At 43.4% G+C, this 19,716-nt stretch overlaps 1 protein-coding gene across 3 annotated transcripts in view; it reads left to right on the top strand.

The window, feature by feature from the left end:
- FLI1 (Fli-1 proto-oncogene, ETS transcription factor) overlaps nt 1-19,716 on the top strand; it is a 148,079-nt gene that overhangs the window by 78,953 nt on the left and 49,410 nt on the right. For all 3 annotated transcript variants that reach the window (XM_058194990.1, XM_058194989.1, XM_058194991.1), the window contains one exon: nt 12,299-12,510. In XM_058194990.1, the coding sequence (XP_058050973.1) occupies nt 12,299-12,510 (212 nt within the window). The remainder of the gene's footprint in view (nt 1-12,298; nt 12,511-19,716) is intronic.

Raw genomic sequence — 19,716 nt, 5'->3', positions numbered from 1 at the left:
TGACTGCTTCGGTGACTCCATACAGCCACCTTATTCTCTGTTGTCCCCTTCTTCTTTTGCCCTCAATCGTTCCCAGCATTAGGCTCTTCTCCAGTGAGTCCTTCCTTCTCATTAGGTGGCCAAAGTATTTGAGTTTCATCTTCCGGATCTGGCCTTCTAAAGAGCGGTCAGGGTTGATCTCCTCTAGGACTGACCGGTTTGATCGCCTTGTAGTCCAAGGGACTCTCAGGAGTCTTCTCCAGCATCAGAGTTCAAAGGCCTCGATTCTTTGGCTTTCAGCCTTTCTTATGGTCCAACTTTCACAGCCATACATTGCAACTGGGAAACCACAGCCTTGACTATACGCACTTTTGTTGGCAGGGTGATGTCTCTGCTTTTTAGTACTCGGATCCAAATGCAGCTTGCAAATTGTCCGTCGTTCTTTCCAAGCCTGCAATCCACCAAGACCCAGTTAGGTGTCTTCTCACTCCTTGCGAGGCAGGAACCTTAATGAATCTTTGCAGAAAGATGAGATCAGTTAAACCACCCTAGAGAACTTTCAGTGGGTTAAGAGCTGGATTTTTTTATCCCCCCCTAGTGTGATTGCAACTGAAAAAAGAAAGAAAGAAAATATCTTGATGTAATCTCGTTGAGATGTTTTTGTTGGAATGCCACAAGAGGACTTGCTTGCAGGAAAAATCTTTGCTTTTTTCTTAGAGGCGTGTGCAGAGGCAAGCTGGTCAGAATGGAGCCAGAGACTGGGGTGCGTGTATAAAGAAAATAAAGATGCATGCCAGCCCAGTGGGGGCAAAAAGCTTTGGACTCTTCTGCCAAATATGAAGGCCAGTTAGTGACAAGACATTGTTAAGAGTTCAAGAGAAGGACATGATGGTTGAGGTCGTAAGAATCCCCGGGATTCTTGAGTTTTAGTCAGAGATGAAGACAGAAGGCTCATTATAATCTTGTTTCTGCGAGTGGGGGGAGGGCATTAATAGATCGTGTGTTGGGGATCTTAGTCTGTAAAAGAACGAATAAAAAATAATTAGAAGTTATTTGTGATAAAAAGAAGCTGCCTTTCCAGAAGGTTATACAGGTGCAGATTAACCAAGTTGGAAGGGACCTTGGGGGTCTTCTAGCACAAGGGTCTCCATCCTTGGCAACTTTAAGCCTGGTGGACTTCAACTCCCAGAATTCCCCAGCCAGCAAAGCTTTGCTTTGCTGGCTGGGGAATTCTGGGAGTTGAAGTCCACCAGGCTTAAAGTTGCCAAGGTTGGAGACCCTTGTGCTAGTCCAACCCTTTGCCTAAGCAGCCCCTACACCATTTCTGACAGATGTCACTCCAGTCTCTTCTTGAAAGCTTCCAGTGATGAAGCTCCCATAACATCTGAAGGCAACTTCTGTTCCATGGGTTGATCGTTCTCACTGTCAGGAAATTTCTCCTTATTTCCAGGTTGAATCTCTCCTTGTTCGGTTTCTATCCATTATTCCTTGTCTGCCTTTGGAGTGCTATAGAAAATAGTCTGACCCCCTCCTCACTGTTGCAGCCCTTCAAATATTAGAACACTGCTATAGGTTATGAGCTAGCAACAAGAACAATACCACACTGAATTGTTTGCAGCAGCCAACTGGAAGCCCATGGAAAATTTGGAGCATTGATACAATGTCGTAATATCATAACTTCATTAAGAATGCAGCAGGGTAGAATAGGTAAAAGGTAAAGGTTCCCCTCGCACATACGTGCTAGTCGTTCCTGACTCTAGGGGGCGGTGCTCATCTCCGTTTCTAAGCCGAAGAGCCAGCGCTGTCCAAAGACGTCTCCGTGGTCATGTGGCCGGCGTGACTCAACGCCAAAGGCACACAGAACTCTGTCACCTGCCCACCAAAGGTGGTCCCTATTTTTCTACTTGCATTTTTTACGTGCTTTCGAACTGCTAGGTTGGCAGAAGCTGGGACAAGTAACGGGAGCTCACCCCGTTACATGGCAGCACTAGGGATTCGAACCGCTGAGCTGCCGGCCTTCTGATTGACAAGCTCAGCGTCTTAGCCACTGAGCCACCATGTCCCCTTAGAGTAGAATAGCAGAATTTAATTCACTGAGCTGGGAATCTTTAAAGAATGATGATATATCTGCTAGAGATATATCATATGGCAGTAATAGAACTGAGAAGGACACTCTTTGAAGACCTGTAGACAATTAAAAGTAGAAGGAACCATACCGTGATCTGATATAGAGGAACATCATCGCAGTGTTTCTCAACTTTGGCAACGTGAAGACTTTTGAATGTCAACTTCATGTCGGCTGGGGAATTTTGGGAGTTAAACTCACACAAGTTGAGAAACACTGGCTTCATGCGTCGTAGCTCCTAAACCATCTTAAGAGTCAGAAAGGTTGACTGAATCCCCGCACCAATAGGCAGAACTGATGGGACAGCAACTCTCTCTCTCTGCTAGCTTGATCAGGGCTGGGCTTCCAAAATTGTAGCAAGGGGTTCTCTGCCCAGTTGCTGGGTGTGGCCATGGTGGGTGTGGCCTAGTCAGCCTCCTGCATCACAGCGAGAGGGGGGTGTTTTTGCCATCCCTGGGCTCCATAGCCTTTCTTCGAGCTTTTGGGAGGGCAAATACGGCCTCTCCAGGCTCTGGAGGCCCTCTGGAGGCTGGAAACAGGCCTGCTTCTGGCCTTCCCAGACTTTCGGTAGGCCCATTTTTCACCCTCCCTGAGCCTCCGCGCATGCCCTGAACTTACCTGCATCCAAACCGGGCCGTGTGGGAACTCCTGGGAGGGGCGGGGAGGGGTGGGTGGGGCTAGCCAGGATTTGGGTTTGGGGGTTCTCCGAACTGCACAGAATCTTAGCTAAAGGGTTCTCCAGAACCCCTGTGAACCCCCAGAAGCCCTGATCTTGATTAACTAAACATTCCACATTCCAGAGTACCGTAAATTCATTCATATAAACTCATTAAAACATTATTTTGTTTTTAGATTTTTAGCCCAACTTGTTATAAAGGAAAATGTACCTTGCATTCTTCCCTCCACACACATACTCCCCTTTTCTTTCTTTTTTTTACTGGTAGCTTTTCCAGACCGTGGTCCATTTCCTCTGCCCACCCTCTCTCTTTTTATCTTGAGCAAGGCATCTCATACCAGAAATGAATGTTATGGTCTTTGTTCTCTATCAGCTCGCTGTGAATGTTTCCGAATGGGCTTCCGCCCATTGTTTCAGATACCATTGGAATAACAAAACAGGATGTAACTAAACAATGCTTATAAATGTAGCTGGAAGAATCGTATCATGGGTGGGTTAAAAATAATAGCGAATGGGTCCTGATGGCTGAAAATGGGTCAGCATTCCAGTAAGAAGGAGAATCAAAAAGTCGTTTCGCTTCTCTGAATGAATGGATCGGCTTGGTATTTCCAAACTGTGGTTCGGATCAGAGATCTCCAACCTTGGCAACTTTAGGACTTGTGGACTTCAACTCCCAGAATTCCTCAGCCAGCTTTGCTAGGAGTTTCTGGGAGTTCTGGGAATTCTGGGTGTTGAAGTCCATAAGTTCTAAAGTTGCCAAGGTTGGAGACTCCTGGTCCAGATGAATGGTGGAAAGTGAAATTACAGCTGACACTAGAAGACAATTCATAATGGTCAAGAAAAGGCCTTTTTCTGCTCTGGTAAGCCTAAGAGGCCATTCGATTAGCTTTAATGCATGTATTTCAATCTACCAGGAAGATGTGTGTTGGGGGGGAAACAGTTTACATAAATGAGTGTACATTTTGCATTCAACAAAAGTGACTTCCAATGTCTCCAAGATCTTTACCAAAAGATTTTGTAATCAGAATATTGCCAAGTGTGATTGGACACACAAGGAATGTCTTGGTGCATATGCTTTCAGTGTACATAAAAGAAAAGATATGTTCATCAAGGTACAACATTTACAACACAATTGATGGTCAATATATCACTATAAATCATAAGGATTGCCAGCAACAAAGTTACAGTCATACAGTCATAAGTGGAAAGAGATTGGTGATGGGAACTATGAGAAGATTAATAGTAGTGCAGATTTAGTAAATAGTTTGACAGTGTTGAGGGAATTATTTGTTTAGCAGAGTGATGGCCTTTGGGAAAAAATTGTTCTTGTGTCTAGTTGTTCTGGTGTGCAGTGATCTATAGCGTCGTTTTGAGGGTAGGAGTTGAAACAGTTTATGTCCAGGATGTGAGGGATCTGTAAATATTTTCACAGCCCTCTTCTTGATTCGTGCAGTATACAGGTCCTCAATGGAAGGCAGGTTGGTAGCAATTATTTTTTCTGCAGTTCTAATTATCCTCTGAAGTCTCTGTCTTTCTTGTTGGGTTGCAGAACCGAACCAGACAGTTATAGAGGTGCAAATGACAGACTCAATAATTCCTCTGTAGAACTGAATCAGCAGCTCCTAGGCCAGTTTGAGCTTACTGAGTTGGCGCAGAAAGAACATTCTTTGTTGTCCTTTTTTGATGATGTTTTTGATGTTAGCTGTCCATTTTAGATCTTGCAATATGATAGAACCTAGAAATTTAAAGGTTTCTACTGTTGATACTGTGTTGTCTAGTATTGTGAGAGGTGGAAGTATCGAAGGGTTTCTCTTAAAGTCTACCACCATAAATAGATTGACTAACAAAAGTACTTTGATTTGACATAAGGCAGCTTTTCATATTCTACACCAGACTGTCAAACTCGTGGCGTCACATTGTCGTCACGTGACATGTCACGACTTTTCCCTCTTTGCTAAAACAGGGCATGGCCAGACCGTGACGCATCAGGCCCGTGAGTTTGACACCCTGCTCTACACATTTCTTGATGGCATGCCATTTAGAAAGAAAACCTTGGGAATTCTGGGAGTTGAAGCCCACACATCTTATTGTCGCCAAGGCTGAGAAACACTGAGTCTCTTTCTGAATCAGAATCACATGCGCATGTGCCTACACCCATAATGCAATGCTCCCTGTGCTACCCCACCCCCTGTACATGCATGTGCAGTCTCTGGCATTTCCCTGCCCCCCTCGCACCCCGTTTTGGGCCTAGCAGGCCTCCCTGAAGCCTCCAGAGGCTGGAAACGGCCCATTTCCGGACTTCCGGAAGGCCTGTTTTTCACCCTCCCAGAGCCTCCACACGAGCCCTGTACTTAGCTGGCATCCAAAACAGGCTGGGTGGAGACTCCTGGGAAGGGAGGGGTAGTGTGGGTGGTGCCAGCCAATCAGCTGGCCAGCACGTGCGCATGCGCGGTGGAGCTGACCTAGTGTAACGGCTCATGTGCCCACCGAGATGACTCCGTGTGCCACGTGTGGCACTCAAGCCATGGGTTCACTATCACAGCAATAGGAGATCTCCTCTTTTGCATATCATTATCGCTGACATCCATTCAGTGCTAAAAGATCCCACTGTTAAATAATCCCGTATCCACAATTTCCTGGTTGCAGAAATATAATTCAAAATCACCCAGCAAAGAGCTGAAACATAACCCCGTCATGTGATTTCGTCTTTTTTAAAAAATGTATTCATCTGAGAAGTGGTTGGGGTTGAGGTTTGCAAACTAGCCAGTTTCTGAAACCATCTTATTCCTGGCCCCAAGCATCTCCAGCTGAATTGACCATAAAACCTGCTAAAACAATATTTAGCTGCGTCTTGCAATAGGCCACTGTGTATTTATAGCCCAGGGTCAATGCTGACAAATAGAGATGCCTAATTATTTCCCAAGAAAACGAAGGAAACAACCGGAGGGAAAGATCGGTGGGTGGAGAAATGAGTCCATGCATGTAAACAGAGGGAAGGAACACGTTTCTCCAGGCATGGTCTGTGGGCAATTGAGGGTGCTGTAAATTATTATGTACAAGCCAGATGTGAGCATTAAGGGGAAAGTGGAGCATATTTCGTAAAAAGAGGCGAGTTCAAAATCTTGAACTGATTTGCCAGCTCAGATCAATCTACCAGGTCCAGATGGTGCTTGTTGTGATAAGCATTATAAGTTTAGCCTGGCTGCCAGATCAGCTGGCTGGGACATAGTTTTGCTTCAGACCAAGAACCGAGCCTGGAAGAGTCCTTTTCGTGTCTGTTGTTGTTATTTCTTCGAACTATGTAGGACTGCTTGTTCAGCCCTTCCTTCTTTCTCAAGAAAGAAGGAAGGACAGGTCAGGTCCTCAAGGACAGGTCTAGAAGTATGAAAAAAAAGAATTCTTGTTCAATTGTGCCTGAGTCTCAGAGATGGATGGGAGGTGGTGGCTCAGTGGCTAGGACGCTGAGTTTGTTTTTTTTTAATTGAAAAAGTTTTACAACAACAATTAAATTTTTCCCCCTCCCCTCCCCCCTCCCCCACCTTCCCCCCTCCCTCCAAAAACCCCTTTCCCCCCCCCCCCGACTTCCCAGAGCAAACACAAGGTATAGTTCAATAAACAAACAGTCATACATTAAATTTTTAAAATCTAACACAATTATAATCCTTCTCTCTCACATAACCTGACTTCTTCCATTAAAATCAAAAACAACATCCTTCATTCAAAGGCAATCCGAAATTTCTTAATCTGATATCTATTTTGAATATAATCAATCCAGTTCTTCCATTCATTTAAATATTTTTCTTGAGTACTGTCTTTCAAGAAGGCTGAGATTTTAGCCATCTCAGCCAAATTGGAAACTTTCAATATCCATTCTTCTATTGTGGGTAATTCTTTTTTCTTCCAATATTGTCCAATCAACAGTCTTGCTGCTGTTATTAAGTTCAAAATCAACTTAGTCTCAATCACTGTACAGTCCGTTGTTATTCCCAAAAGGAAAAATTGCGGTAGGAACTTTATCTTCTTCTTCAGAACATTCTGCATAATCCACCAAATTCTTATCCAGAAAGACTTAATTTTCTTACAAGTCCACCATACATGAATGGTGGGCTAGGACGCTGAGTTTGTTGATCGAAAGGTCGGCAGTTCAGCGGTTCGAATCCCTGGTGCTGCGTAACGGGGTGAGCTCCCGTTACTAGTCCCAGCTTGTGCCAACCTAGCAGTTCGAAAGCACATAAAAATGCAAGTAGAAAAATAGGGACCACTTTGGTGGGAAGGTAACAGCATTCCATGTGCCTTTGGTGTTTAGTCATGCCGGCCACATGACCACGGAGACGTCTTCAGACAGCACTGGCTCTTTGGTTCTGAAACAGAGATGAGCACTGCACCCTAGAGTCGGGAACAACCAGCACATATGTGCGAGAGGAACCTTTACCTTCACCTTTAAATGCCTTTACCTCAGAGATGGCCTGGACCAAGTCCCTGTGGTTTTCTTGATGAGGTTTTTACCAGAAGATATTTATCCATTTGTCTAAACATTTGTCTAGAAGAGTTCTGTCCATTGTCTCCTTCTAGGGCTAAGAGAGAATGTCACCCAACTGGCTTTGTGTCTAAGATGGGACTCAAACTCACAGTCTCCTGGTTTATAACCTGATGTCTTAATCACTACGTCAGACTGGTTCTCATGGAATTGTTAGGTGGTAGAAAAATGACATCGTTATTTTTTTATTTTATTTCGTCAAGCATGTATTTGATAACAAATACAAGTTTAAACATAATTATGAATACATAAAATGGATACGAATAAAAGGAAACATTAGGACAGGAACAGTAGGCACCTTGGTGCGCTTATGCACTCCCATTACAGACCTCTTAGGAATGGGATGATGTCTACAATAGACAGTCTAAGGTTAAAGTTATGGGGGTTCGGGGAAGAAACCACAGAGTCAGGTAGTGCTTTCCAGGCATTGACCACTATGTTATTGAAGTCATATTTTCTGCAATCAAGTTTGGATTGGTTTACCATGAGTTTGTGTCTATGGTGTGCTCTTGTATTGGATGGATGGATGAACTGGTAACTGGTAGGTAATTTTCCTATCTCAGGTAAAGAATCTCCTTAAACCACTCTTGCCAATTGGCAAGGATGTAGCAATTGAAGTTTTCTCTGATATAGAGAAGAGTCTACGGGATGTACCTTAATTTTCACCTATTGAGATGAGACACTGCTAGAAAGACATTATAGCAAGACACCAACCAACCCATCCCTGTCCAATTGTGTCTGACTCTAGGGGGCAGGGCTCATCTCTGTTTCTTAACTGAGTGAGCCAGCATTGTCCAAAGATGCTTCTGTGGTCATGTGGCCAGCATGACTATACGCCGAGGCCTGCCAAATGCTGTATTAATGGGGAAATGATGTAAATTAAACAGTTGCCTATTTCCATATTTTAAGTATGCCGTTATTGTTTTTAAGTGCTGCAGTGGAAGGGGTTATGAATTAAGAAGGATGTTTATTGCTACAATTTGTAAATAATGAAATAAATGACTACGTCCATCGCAAAACAAAGCGGCAGCTATCTCCTTCTCTTGAACTGCCCTCTTCCTTTCTCTAGATAAGTCCCCATTCCACCCATCTCTGGCTTTACCAGATAACTCTGTTATCTTTTGCATGACTGTTGAAATAGAGGAAAAAGGAAGTTAATTAAGAACTCCTGATATTCATTCCCCGATTTCATTGCTTTCATGTGAGTGATTGTCAATGTCTTTCATGCCTGTCATAAAATAATGTGGTGAATTTACTGGAATATGCAGCATGGCTGTGATAAAAATCAGCTGGATGAACTATAATAATTTGATAAGACTAAGCCACAGTGAGTTTCAGGCCTGCGTTCTCTTTTTCTCCTTTCTCTAGATATAGCTCAAATTTTGAAAGTCTGCAGACTGTATCTTCCATCACCGTGAACTAAAAAATTCAAAATAACTGGCACATTGCATCAATCCCTAATATGGCTTATCGGTTGAGTTCTTGGTGTTCTCTGAGTTTGATTAGCTTCCTGCAGACATCTCATCACCAGGTTAGGTAACATCATCAGTCCGCTGATGAAGTTACCCAAAGGAAGAGAATCAAGCTCAGAGAATATCAAGAACCCAACAATTGAACCCCGACCTACATAGATAGCAGTAACTTTTAGACTTATATACTGCTTCACAGTGCTTTACAGCCCTCTCTAAGCAGTTTTACAGAGTCAGCATATTGCCCCCAACAATCTGGGTCCTCATTTTACCGACCTCAGAAGAATGGAAGGCTGAGTCAACCTTCAGCCTGGTGAGATTCAAACTCATGATGGAGTTTTGGACAGCTAAACACAAGCAGCGGAAGAAGCTACAAGACTGATGCAGAGTTTGTGAATCGAACAATAATAACAGCATCCTTAGCTTACAATCCAAAGTGAGATTAAAAAACTCATCCAAAGAGATTTGGAAAAACTCTAAGGCACCCTGAAAATGAGGACAGAGGCATAATATTTCTTTAAAAAAAAAACATCAAAGAACATCCTCTGCCCCATGGATGCATCCTGACCTTCCAAGTGAAGATTAGTTTGAGAAAAGTTGTAAGGCAGCAGAATGCCTATGTTATGAATTTTCCTTGCAACGCTTCAGGTCTAAACCTTCAATTATATGGCAAAGCTCTCACCCCTTGGACTCTTGCCACTAAAGCCTTGCTCTACGTTTTGGCCTGCAACTGGTTTATGAATTGTTTTCTGTAGGAATTCTTTCCATACCTCTGTTACTTCTGAAGGTGTTTTTCTTCCCTACGCCCTGCCTTCCTTTTGCCAGTCACCCCTCTAGAAAAGTCAGTCTTCTGTTTCACGGATTTGCCTCAAGAGACGCAGGACTGGGCTGTGTCAGCAGGCACAGAAACTTGGTTGGGTCTTCTTGGCTCAGCCACTGACAGAGCCCAGAGCGATATGCCAGGAATGTAGCATAAAAATGAGGAAAGCTAAAACTGGCCTACTACCAAGGACAACATAATGTAAGATATTAAAAAAACAAAGCCTCTGTCTCAGGTCTAGTCTAGACTGCTGGACAGAGACCAACAATTGTGTAGTGTAGAAGGCAGTGTCCCATTGCCGGATGGTAGTCATGCTTTGATTATGCTTAGGAACTATATTATAGTACCATCATACCCTATCCTATCCTATCCTACCCTACCCAACCAAACCCTACCCTACCTTACCAAACCATACCCTACCCTACCCTATCAAACCATATCCTACCTACCCTACCCTACTAAACCCTACCCTACCCTACTAAAGCATACCCTACCAAACCACACCCTACCCTACCCTATCAAACCATATCCTACCCTACCCTATCAAACCATACCCTATCAAACATATCCTACCTACTCTACCCTACCAAAGCATACCCTACCCTACCCTACTCTACCATACCCTACCATACCATCCTAAGAACTATATTATAGTATCTCAATATCTGTAGAGGTACTATCAAAGAGGATCAACATGATTATTTCTTCTATATATGACACATCTTTGTTGAATGTGGTCAACCCCTTCTCCTTCATGGCTAGCTTTCCAGGGTTTCAGACAGTCTCAGTATTTGTCCATAGCTGTCATTATTTAACGTGCGGATGCCAGGATTGAAATATTGGTTGTCCTGTGAAACAGAACACACCGGAGCTGACTTTTGCATTATATATATATATATATATTTCCAAGTTGTCCTGGCCATAGGCTCCAGCAGATGGGTGGTGTTGAATGAAATAGCACTCCAAATGACTGATGGAGAAAGCTGCATCCACATGGTTACTTTTTCCATGTAGCAGAACGTTTAGCTCAGTCCAACTCGGTTATTTTCCCCCATCCATCACGAAAATCTTGTCAGTTCCAAATTCAGGGAGTTGCGTTTGCTGTCTATCCATAAAGCAACCGTCTGGAGAAGGGATGGCTTAGCTCTTCTGAATCTGGCAGATTACCAGAACAAAGGGAGGTGCTCTTCTCCACAGATACAGTGTGCAGCTCTTCTACTCTAGGTTCTTCCAGCTTGCTCCGATTAAAGCGAAGAATCCACCAGTTTGGCTCAGTGGTTGGGTGGAAGCACAAAAGGTTTCCGGTTCATTTTTTTTTAATTATTTGCATTTATATCCCGCCCTTCTCCGAAGACTCAGGGCGGCTTACACTATGTTAAGCAATAGTCTCATCCATTTGTATATTATATACAAAGTCAACTTTTATTGCCCCCAACAATCTGGGTCCTCATTTTACTTACCTAATAAAGGATGGAAGGCTGAGTCAACCTTGGGCCTGGCAGGACTTGAACCTGCAGTAATTGCAAGCAGCTGTGTTAATAACAGACTGTCTTAGCAGTCTGAGCCACCAGAGGCCCCTGGGGTGAATGCAGGGGTGGACTGCTGGGGGTTCGCAGGGGTTTGGGAGAACCTCTAGCTAAGATTCTATGCACTTTGGAGAATCCCCACCCACCCCACCCCTCCCCTCCCAGGAGTCTCTATGCGGCCCATTTTGGATGCAGGCAAGTGCAGGGCGCGCACAGAGGCTCAGGGAGGGGAAAAAACCCCGGGCCTACTGCAAATAAGATAAAAATGTAACCTACTTAACATTGCATATATTAACCGTGGCAAGATTAGCATTTGCTCAAAAATGGAAGTTTAAAGAACCACCCTCTAAAGAAGAAGTAATAAGCAAAATTTACAACTGTGCAGAGATGGACAGACTTACTTTAGGACTCAAAGACAAAAGCGAATCAAGGTACTATGAGGTTTGGAGTAAATTCTATGACTGGGTTGATAGGAGGAAGAATGCCAAAAACCAGAGATAATAAATGTCTGGAAATGTATGTATCAACGTATATTGTACTTGTGAGGGTATAATAGGTTTATTAAATATGTATCTAGCTGTAAGGGTAGTAGTAATATAGTATACATTTGATATATAAGGAATTAGGAGATATGTAAATTTGTATATAGACTGAGGAATATATGATATAGTAACTTGAACTTGACGTAAATGTTAGAAACCAGAGATGTAGAGCAATGTCCATTGTTTTTGTTTGTTTTTAAAACCAATAAAATTTTTCTAAAAACAAAAACAAAAACAAAAAAACCCCGGGCGTACCGGAAGTTTGGGAAGGCTGGAAACGGGCCTATTTCTGGCCTCCAGAGGGCCTCCAGAGCCTGGGGAGGCAATTTTCACCCACCTGGAGGCTCGAGGAAAGCCTCCAGAGCCCAGGAAGGGCAAAAACGCCCCCCACCCCATTGTGGTGCAGGAGGCTAGCTAGGCCACACCCACCATGGCCACGCCCACCCCAGCAACCGAGCAAAGAATCCCTTGCTAAAATTTTTGAAGCTCACCCCTGGTGAATGCCAGTTTTAGATCGAGCCTTTCTGGCTATCTCTTTGCCAGCTGTGAGAAGGAGATGTACGCTGAGCTTCTGCGCTAGCTTTAACACCTGCTTTAATTACTCTTTCTCCTGTTGATATCTAGGAGGCTCTCTCAGTGGTGAGTGAAGATCAGTCACTCTTCGATTCTACCTACGGAGCTGCTGCTCACCTTTCCAAAGCAGACATGACAGCCTCAGGGAACCCGGATTATGGCCAACCCCACAAGATCAACCCTTTACCTCCCCAGCAAGAGTGGATCAATCAGCCAGTCCGCGTCAATGTTAAGAGGGAATACGATCATGTGAATGGATCCAGGTAAGTGCATCATCTGTAGCACAATAAATTGAGCTATCTTATCAGGGCCACAAATATCCAGTCAGCCACCAGAGGGCACCAAAGATATACAGAGAGTTGTAACTTTGCTGCCATCTAGAGGGAATAACAATAATTTGTATCTCAGATGTAACTAGACCAGTGGTTCTCAACCTTTATAGTGCTGTGACCCCTTTAATACAATTCCCCACAATGTGGCGACCCCAACCATAAAATTATTTTCGTTTTGAATTTATCGTGCCTGAAGCCGTATTGGCTAGCGATCTGAACTCCTTGCGATTGCCTTGAGGACGGAGGCATTAAAGCGGAGACTCCTCCCCTATTAAGTTTATCGCGCCTGAAGCCAGATTAGGCTAGCGATTGGGAGTGATTGCAGCTGGCTTGAGAGGGAGACATCAGAGCAAAGATTTCTCTCTTTTTTAATTCATCGCGCCTGAAGCCGAATTTGGCTAGCAATTTGAAGAGCCTGCAGCTGGCTTGTGGAGTCAACCATTGGAGCGTGATTCTTTGACTCGCAAGTATACTTCCCATATTTCCGATGGTCTCAGGTGACCCCTGGCAAATCGTCATTCGACCCCCAATGGGGTCCCGACCCACAGGTTGAGAACCGCTGAACTAGACCAAGGGTCAGCAACCCACGGCTCTGGAGCCGCATGTGGCTCTTTCATCCCTCTGCTGTGGCTCCCTGTCGCCGCCACAATTTTGAGAGGAGCTTCCGCTTATGGGCGGGAAAAGCCCGGCGCACCAGGAAGAGATTCTCTGGCAAGGGGCGGGTTTTCTGGTTGGCTCCACAATTGATAGGGCTTTCAGTTAGGCCAGGTAGAGGAAAAAGAGTGCCACGCTAGCAGGAGACTCTATGGTGGGGGAACTGGACTTTCGGTCGGCTCCAGAATTGAATGGGGGGCTTCTGGTTAGGACCTTTGTGGCTCTTTGAGTGTTTAAGGTTGCCGACCCCTGAACTCGACATACTAGTTAAGTGGATATATACAGCATGATGATGCTGGGAAGCTTGGATCTTAGGAAGAACGGTGAGAATGGGGCACGTTACATATTATGCGGCTGGGCTCTCTTCCATTCATTAGCTTTTCATGTAGAGACACTCTGTCTTTCTCTTATAGACACACACAAATGCACAAACAAATCCATTCATAAAACCACTACCAAGAGAAATGGTAGGAAAGCAATTTCCTCTTGCGGTTTACTGGCGAATCAACAAGAAGTCATATCAGTATGTATTGCATAGATTTTCTTAAGCCGGATTCGAATCAAAACATGCATTTACTCTTTAATGACACTTTTAGCCCATGATCGAAGAATTGTACCAGAATCTTGACTTCTCCTCCTTTTGCAACCATGCACACATTCATTCCTTGCTCTTTAACCTTCTGTGACATCCCTATTCAGGATGTCACAGGAGCAGGTGGTTGGACTAGAAGATCTCCAAGGTCCCTTCACACTCTTGTTCTGTTCTGTTCTGTTCTAGTCCAGTCCAGTCCAGTCTACTCTAGTCTAGTCTAGTCTATACCGTTCCATTCCATTCCATTCCATTAATTTCTATTTCTATTTGTATTATTTCTATTACTTCTATTATTTCTATTTCTATTCCATTCCCAATGAAGCTGTATCTCTGCATGATATGAACAAATGAAGAAGCAGTGCCCACAGGCAGCTCAGAAATAGCTTGTATATTATAGGGATAATATGTAATTCTGGGCAAACCAAACCGGTTTAAGATTATTACCCTCCTAGGAAGAAGCAGATAAATATTTGTGAATGTAGGCAGTAGTGGGTTTCAATCTACTTTGCTACTGGTTCGCTCGTGCACGCACATTCGCGTGTGTGCACAACACTGCTGCGCATGTGCAAAAGCATCTGGGCAGGTGGGCGGAGCCTTCTGCCACCACCACTACTGGCTCTCCCGATCCGGGGTGAACCGGTTAGCAAGCCACCATTGATTGTAGGTCTGGACTGGATTATTACTGCCGTTATTGTTTCCCAAAGATGTTCTCAAGGCAGCTGGGACAAATTCTTCATTGATGAGTTTAAAAATTGGACTTTGGCGATTTGAACAGGTCATGAAGATGGAAGGACTGAGACTGAGTTCAAAGGGTTTGCAGTGATGGTTCTAATCAGTGGTGGGATTCAAATAATTTAACAACTGGTTCTCTGCCCTAATGATTTCTTCCAACAACCAGTTTCACCAAACTGCTCAGAAAGTTAACAGCCGGTTCTCCGGAAGTGATGCGAACTGGCTAAATCCCACCACCGGTTCTAATGTAGAAATTAATGACAGCAAATTAATTTAAGATATCATAATTTCAGGAGAGGCTATAGGAATTACACTCTTTTTTTATGATGCACAAGTCAGGTGCAGAGTAGCTCTTATGCGAGATGAAGGATGGCATAGAGCTCCCTCATTTTTTTTTTCAAAATTTTAAATAGCGTAGAAAGTTGGATTACTGATGTGGCACTTCTCTATTGCCAAAGTTAAGTGCATCAACCATCTCCAGGTTTTCTTCTAACTAAGGGACCAGTTTGCAGGTAAAAGAAATAAAAAATGGAAAGGGGTTAAAAGAAACCCATCAGTTTCGGGGTTTGGGTTCATAGTGGGAGAGTGGATATAGTTGTAATGAGCTTTTCCTAAAAACCAGGAGATTCTGTTGTGGTTCCTCCCACATCATGTGTGTGGTTTAATTCGTCTTGACCTTTTGTCTGGCTTATGTCAATTCCCCATGAGCGATCACATAGCATCACCCATTCATCAACATGCAGTGATGTAACGCCTATCCTCATTACTATTATTTTGGCAGAACAATAGCTGTACGATTCTACAGGCTCATCTACCATTCCTATTTGCTGTAGCATGAAGATGTTTCATGAACTATTTTTAAAGGAGGTAGCCTTGTTACACTGTCCCATCCCTGGACCTTGATGGAGACAGCCTATATTTGTCTTTAGCTGTTCTAGTTTTTAAATAGTGTTTTCAATAAAGGAAATTATTTGTAGCTCAGGATTGAAAGGTGGGGGGTCCTTGGCACTCTCTGAGCTTGGTTGTTTTCTTGCAGACGCCTCATGACCCAACTAGGTAACATCATCAGTTGTTAGAACGCATCAGTTAGTCCAGAACGCAGCTGCGCGGGTGATAGAGGGAGCTTCATGTAGCTCCCATGTAACACCACTCCTGCGCAGACTGCACTGGCTACCTTTGGTCTTTCGGGTGCACTTTAAGGTTTTGGTCACTACCTTTAAAGCGCTCCATGGCTTAGGGCCTGGGTAGTTACAGGACCGCCTACTGTTACCGCATGCCTCCCACCGACCTGTACGCTCACACAGAGAGGGTCTTCTCAGGGTGCCGTCTGCCAAACAATGTCGGCTGGCGGCCCCCAGGGGAAGATCCTTCTTTGTGGGGGCTCTGTGGGGGCTCCTACCCTCTGGAACGAACTTCCCCCTGGTTTACGCCAAATACCTGACCTTCGGACCTTTCGCCGCGAATTGAAAACACATCTATTTATTCGCGCGGGGCTGGCTTAAATTTTATTGGGTTTTTATTGGGTTTTTTAAATTTTTATTATGAATTTTAATGGGTTTTTTAGTTTTATATGTTTTAAAGTCTTAGGCCAATGGTGTAATAAGTTTTTTAATTCGGGTTTTAATTGTATATTGTATTGTTTGTTTTATTTTGGCTGTACACCGCCCTGAGTCCTTCGGGAGAAGGGCGGTATAAAAATCGAATAAATAATAATAATAATTATAATAATAATAATAATAATAATAATAATGATGATGATGATGATGATGATGATGATGATGATGATGATGATGATGATGATAGAACAGGGGGGGTTGCAGAGTGGAGGAGAAAGAGAATGGGAGGAGGAGGTGGGAGGAAGAGGGCAAAAAGTGTCAGGATTCTTGGCGCTCTCTGAGCTTGGTTGTTTTCTTGCAAACATTTCATTACCCAACCTAAGTAACTTCATCCGTGCTACTCTAGCATGGATGATACACTTAGTTTGGGTAATGAAACATCTGCAAGAAAACAACCAAGCTCAGAGAGCACTAAGGAACTCTCAAAAGAGTGTTTTTCTTCTTCTTCTCCCAACACAAATCTTGCCGTGGGAATGGTGTACAACATCTCAGCGACGGAGTTGCAGTAAACATAGGCTGGGATCTGTCCATCTCCTATTGGCTATTTTGCGCCGCACAGATTTCCTTGGTCATTTTAGCTTGGGCCACTTGACTTTTGACCAACGCTTTCCAAAGCGTAAGTCTGTATTATGCAGGCTCTTTGCTTACTCCTTTTTTCCCCCCAAAGAGCAGTGAACCTGATTTAGAAACAAAATAAATAAATAAATAAATAAATAAATAAATAAATAAATAAATAGGATGCATATTATTATTATTATTATTATTATTATTATTATTATTATTATTATTATTATTATTTATTCAATTTTTATACCGCCCTTCTCCCGAAGGACTCAGGGCGGTGTACAGCCAAGATAAAAAACAAACAGTACAAAAATATACAATTTAAAATACTAAATTAAAAAACTTATTATAAAAGTGGCCATATAAACTAAAAACCCCATTAAAATTAATAATAAATTTAAAACCAATAAAATTTAGGCCAGCCCCGCGCGAATAAATAGATGTGTTTTCAATTCGCGGCGGAAGGTCTGAAGGTCAGGTATTTGGCGTAAACCCGGGGGAAGTTCGTTCCAGAGGGTGGGAGCCCCCACAGAGAAAGATCTTCCCCTGGGGGCCGCCAGCCGACATTATTTGGCGGACGGCACCCTGAGAAGTCCCTCTCTGTGAGAGCGCACGGGTCGGTGGGAGGCATGAGGTAACAGCAGGCGGTCCCGTAAGTACCCAGGCCCTAAGCCATGGAGCGCTTTAAAGGTTGTAAACAAAACCTTAAAGTGCACCCGAAAGGCCACAGGCAGCCAGTGCAGTCTGCGCAGGAGTGGTGTTACACGGGAGCTACGTGGAGCTCCCTCTATCACCCGCACAGCTGCATTCTGGACTAACTGCAGCCTCCGGGTGCACCTCAAGGGGAGCCCCATGTAGAGAGCATTACATTACAATATGTGCACATGTGAGGATGATGTTGGCCCCTTGTCCCCCTACATCTGCAAGCCAGCTGGGGAAGGCTCTAGAAAACACTCATCCACTTTTTCTAGTTTTTCCATTAACCTCAAGTGCTGCTTCTCCCCCCCACCCTCAAAAAATCTGCTTCATTCAAGATTCTGAGGAAAAAGCCCATGTGCAAAAATGAACTAGAGAGGAGGTGCAAAACAGTTCACTTAGGGAATAAGAACAGTGGTGGGATTCAAGTCATTTAACAACCGGTTCTCTGCCCTGATGATTTCTTCCAACAACCAGTTTGCCAAACTGCTCAGACAGTTAACAACCGGTTCTCCTGAAGTGGTGCGAACTGGCTGAATCCCACCACTGAATAAGAATAAGAACAATAAGGATAACAATATCTTCTTCCCTTCCTTGGTAAGGCCACACTTGGAATACTGCATCCAGTTTTGGTCGCCACGATGTAAAAAAGATGCGGAGACTCTAGAAAGAGTGCAGAGAAGAGCAACCAAGATGATTAGGGGACTGGAGGCTAAAACATAAAGAACGGTTGCAGGAACTGGGCATGTCTAGTTTAATGAAAAAAAGGACTAGGGGAGACATGATAGCAGTGTCCCAATATCTCAGGGGCTGCCGCGAAGAAGAGGGAGTCAAGCTATTCTCCAAAGCACCAGAAGGCAGGACAAGAAGCAATGGGTGGAAACTAATTAAGGAGAGAAGCAACCTAGAACTAAGGAGAAATTTCCTGGCAGTTAGAACAATTAATCAGTGGAACAACTTGCCTCCAGAAGTTGTGAATGCTCCAACACTGGAAGCTTTTAAGAAGATGTTGGATAACCATTTGTCTGAAGTGGTGCAGGGTTTCCTGCCTAAGCAGGGGGTTGGACTAGAAGACCTCCAAGGTCCCTTCCAACTCTGTTATTCTATTTTTATTCTATTCTCCTTGAATGCCAATTAATTCCATTTCAAAATACAAAATATAGAAATGCTGAGAGTTGGAATTAACATGATTCAATGGTATTAAGGTCTTTTGGATAAGAATTTGGTGGATTATTCAAAATGTACTGAAGAAGAAGATAAAGTTCCTGCCACAATGTTTCCTTTTGGGAATTATAACGGATTGTACAGGGATTGAGACTAAATTGATTCTGAATTTAATAACAGCAGCAAGACTGTTGATTGGACAATACTGGAAGAAAGAAGAGATACCTACAATAGAAGAATGGATACTGAAAGTTATTAATTTGGCTGAGATGGCTAAAATCTCAGCTTTTTTAAAAGACAATACGCAGGAAAGATATTTAATTGAATGGAAAAAATGGATTGATTATTTACAAAATAGATATCAGATTAAGAAATATCAGATTGCCTTTGAATAATTAGAAAGTTATTTTATGTAATGGGGAGGGGGTTGGGAGATGAAAAGCTTTGGATGTGGTTACTTGGATTGGAAGGGAAAATTTTATTCTATGTTTGGTTTATGTATAACAATACCTTGTGATTGACCCGGGAAGCCGGGGGGGGGGGGAGGGGGGAAGGGGGTTTTTTGGGAGGGAGGGGGGAAAAAAGGGGGAAAAATGTTTTTGTTTTTTAAAACTCTTTCAATAAAAAAAAAAACATGATTCAATGGTAACTCATCATCAAGCTTTGTAACGCTTACATGGTATTAATTTTATTTACCTAGGTTTTAATTGGTTAACGAGCTCTCAAATATTCTTTACGCTTTCTTGAGCTCCACTGAGTTTTAATGTTGGTGGAGGAACCCTCTTTATTCGAAAAACCAAGGTCTTTTACATGTTGTGTTTATTGGTGCAGACATTTTAAGAATGGCCCGTAAAACATAAAATATGATTGTGCCTCAGTGCATAGAACTTACTGATATCAGAGGCAATTTATTTTTTGCATGTAATATATCAAATGGCCTTAACTTGTTATCATCTGTGGAATTCCTTCTCTTTATCTTGCTTTCTTTTGGGGAGGGAGAGGGCCAGGGTGAAATCTACTTACCTTTCTTACCGGTTCGGAAGTGCATGCGCCACGCACAAGCGCTCCCTTCGCTCACGCAGACCTTCCGCAAATGTGCAAAACCTTCTACACATGCAC

The sequence above is a fragment of the Ahaetulla prasina genome, chromosome 9 (assembly GCF_028640845.1).
Source record: "Ahaetulla prasina isolate Xishuangbanna chromosome 9, ASM2864084v1, whole genome shotgun sequence".
NCBI classification, from domain to species: domain Eukaryota; kingdom Metazoa; phylum Chordata; class Lepidosauria; order Squamata; family Colubridae; genus Ahaetulla; species Ahaetulla prasina.
This window is presented reverse-complemented; position numbering and strand designations above follow the sequence as displayed.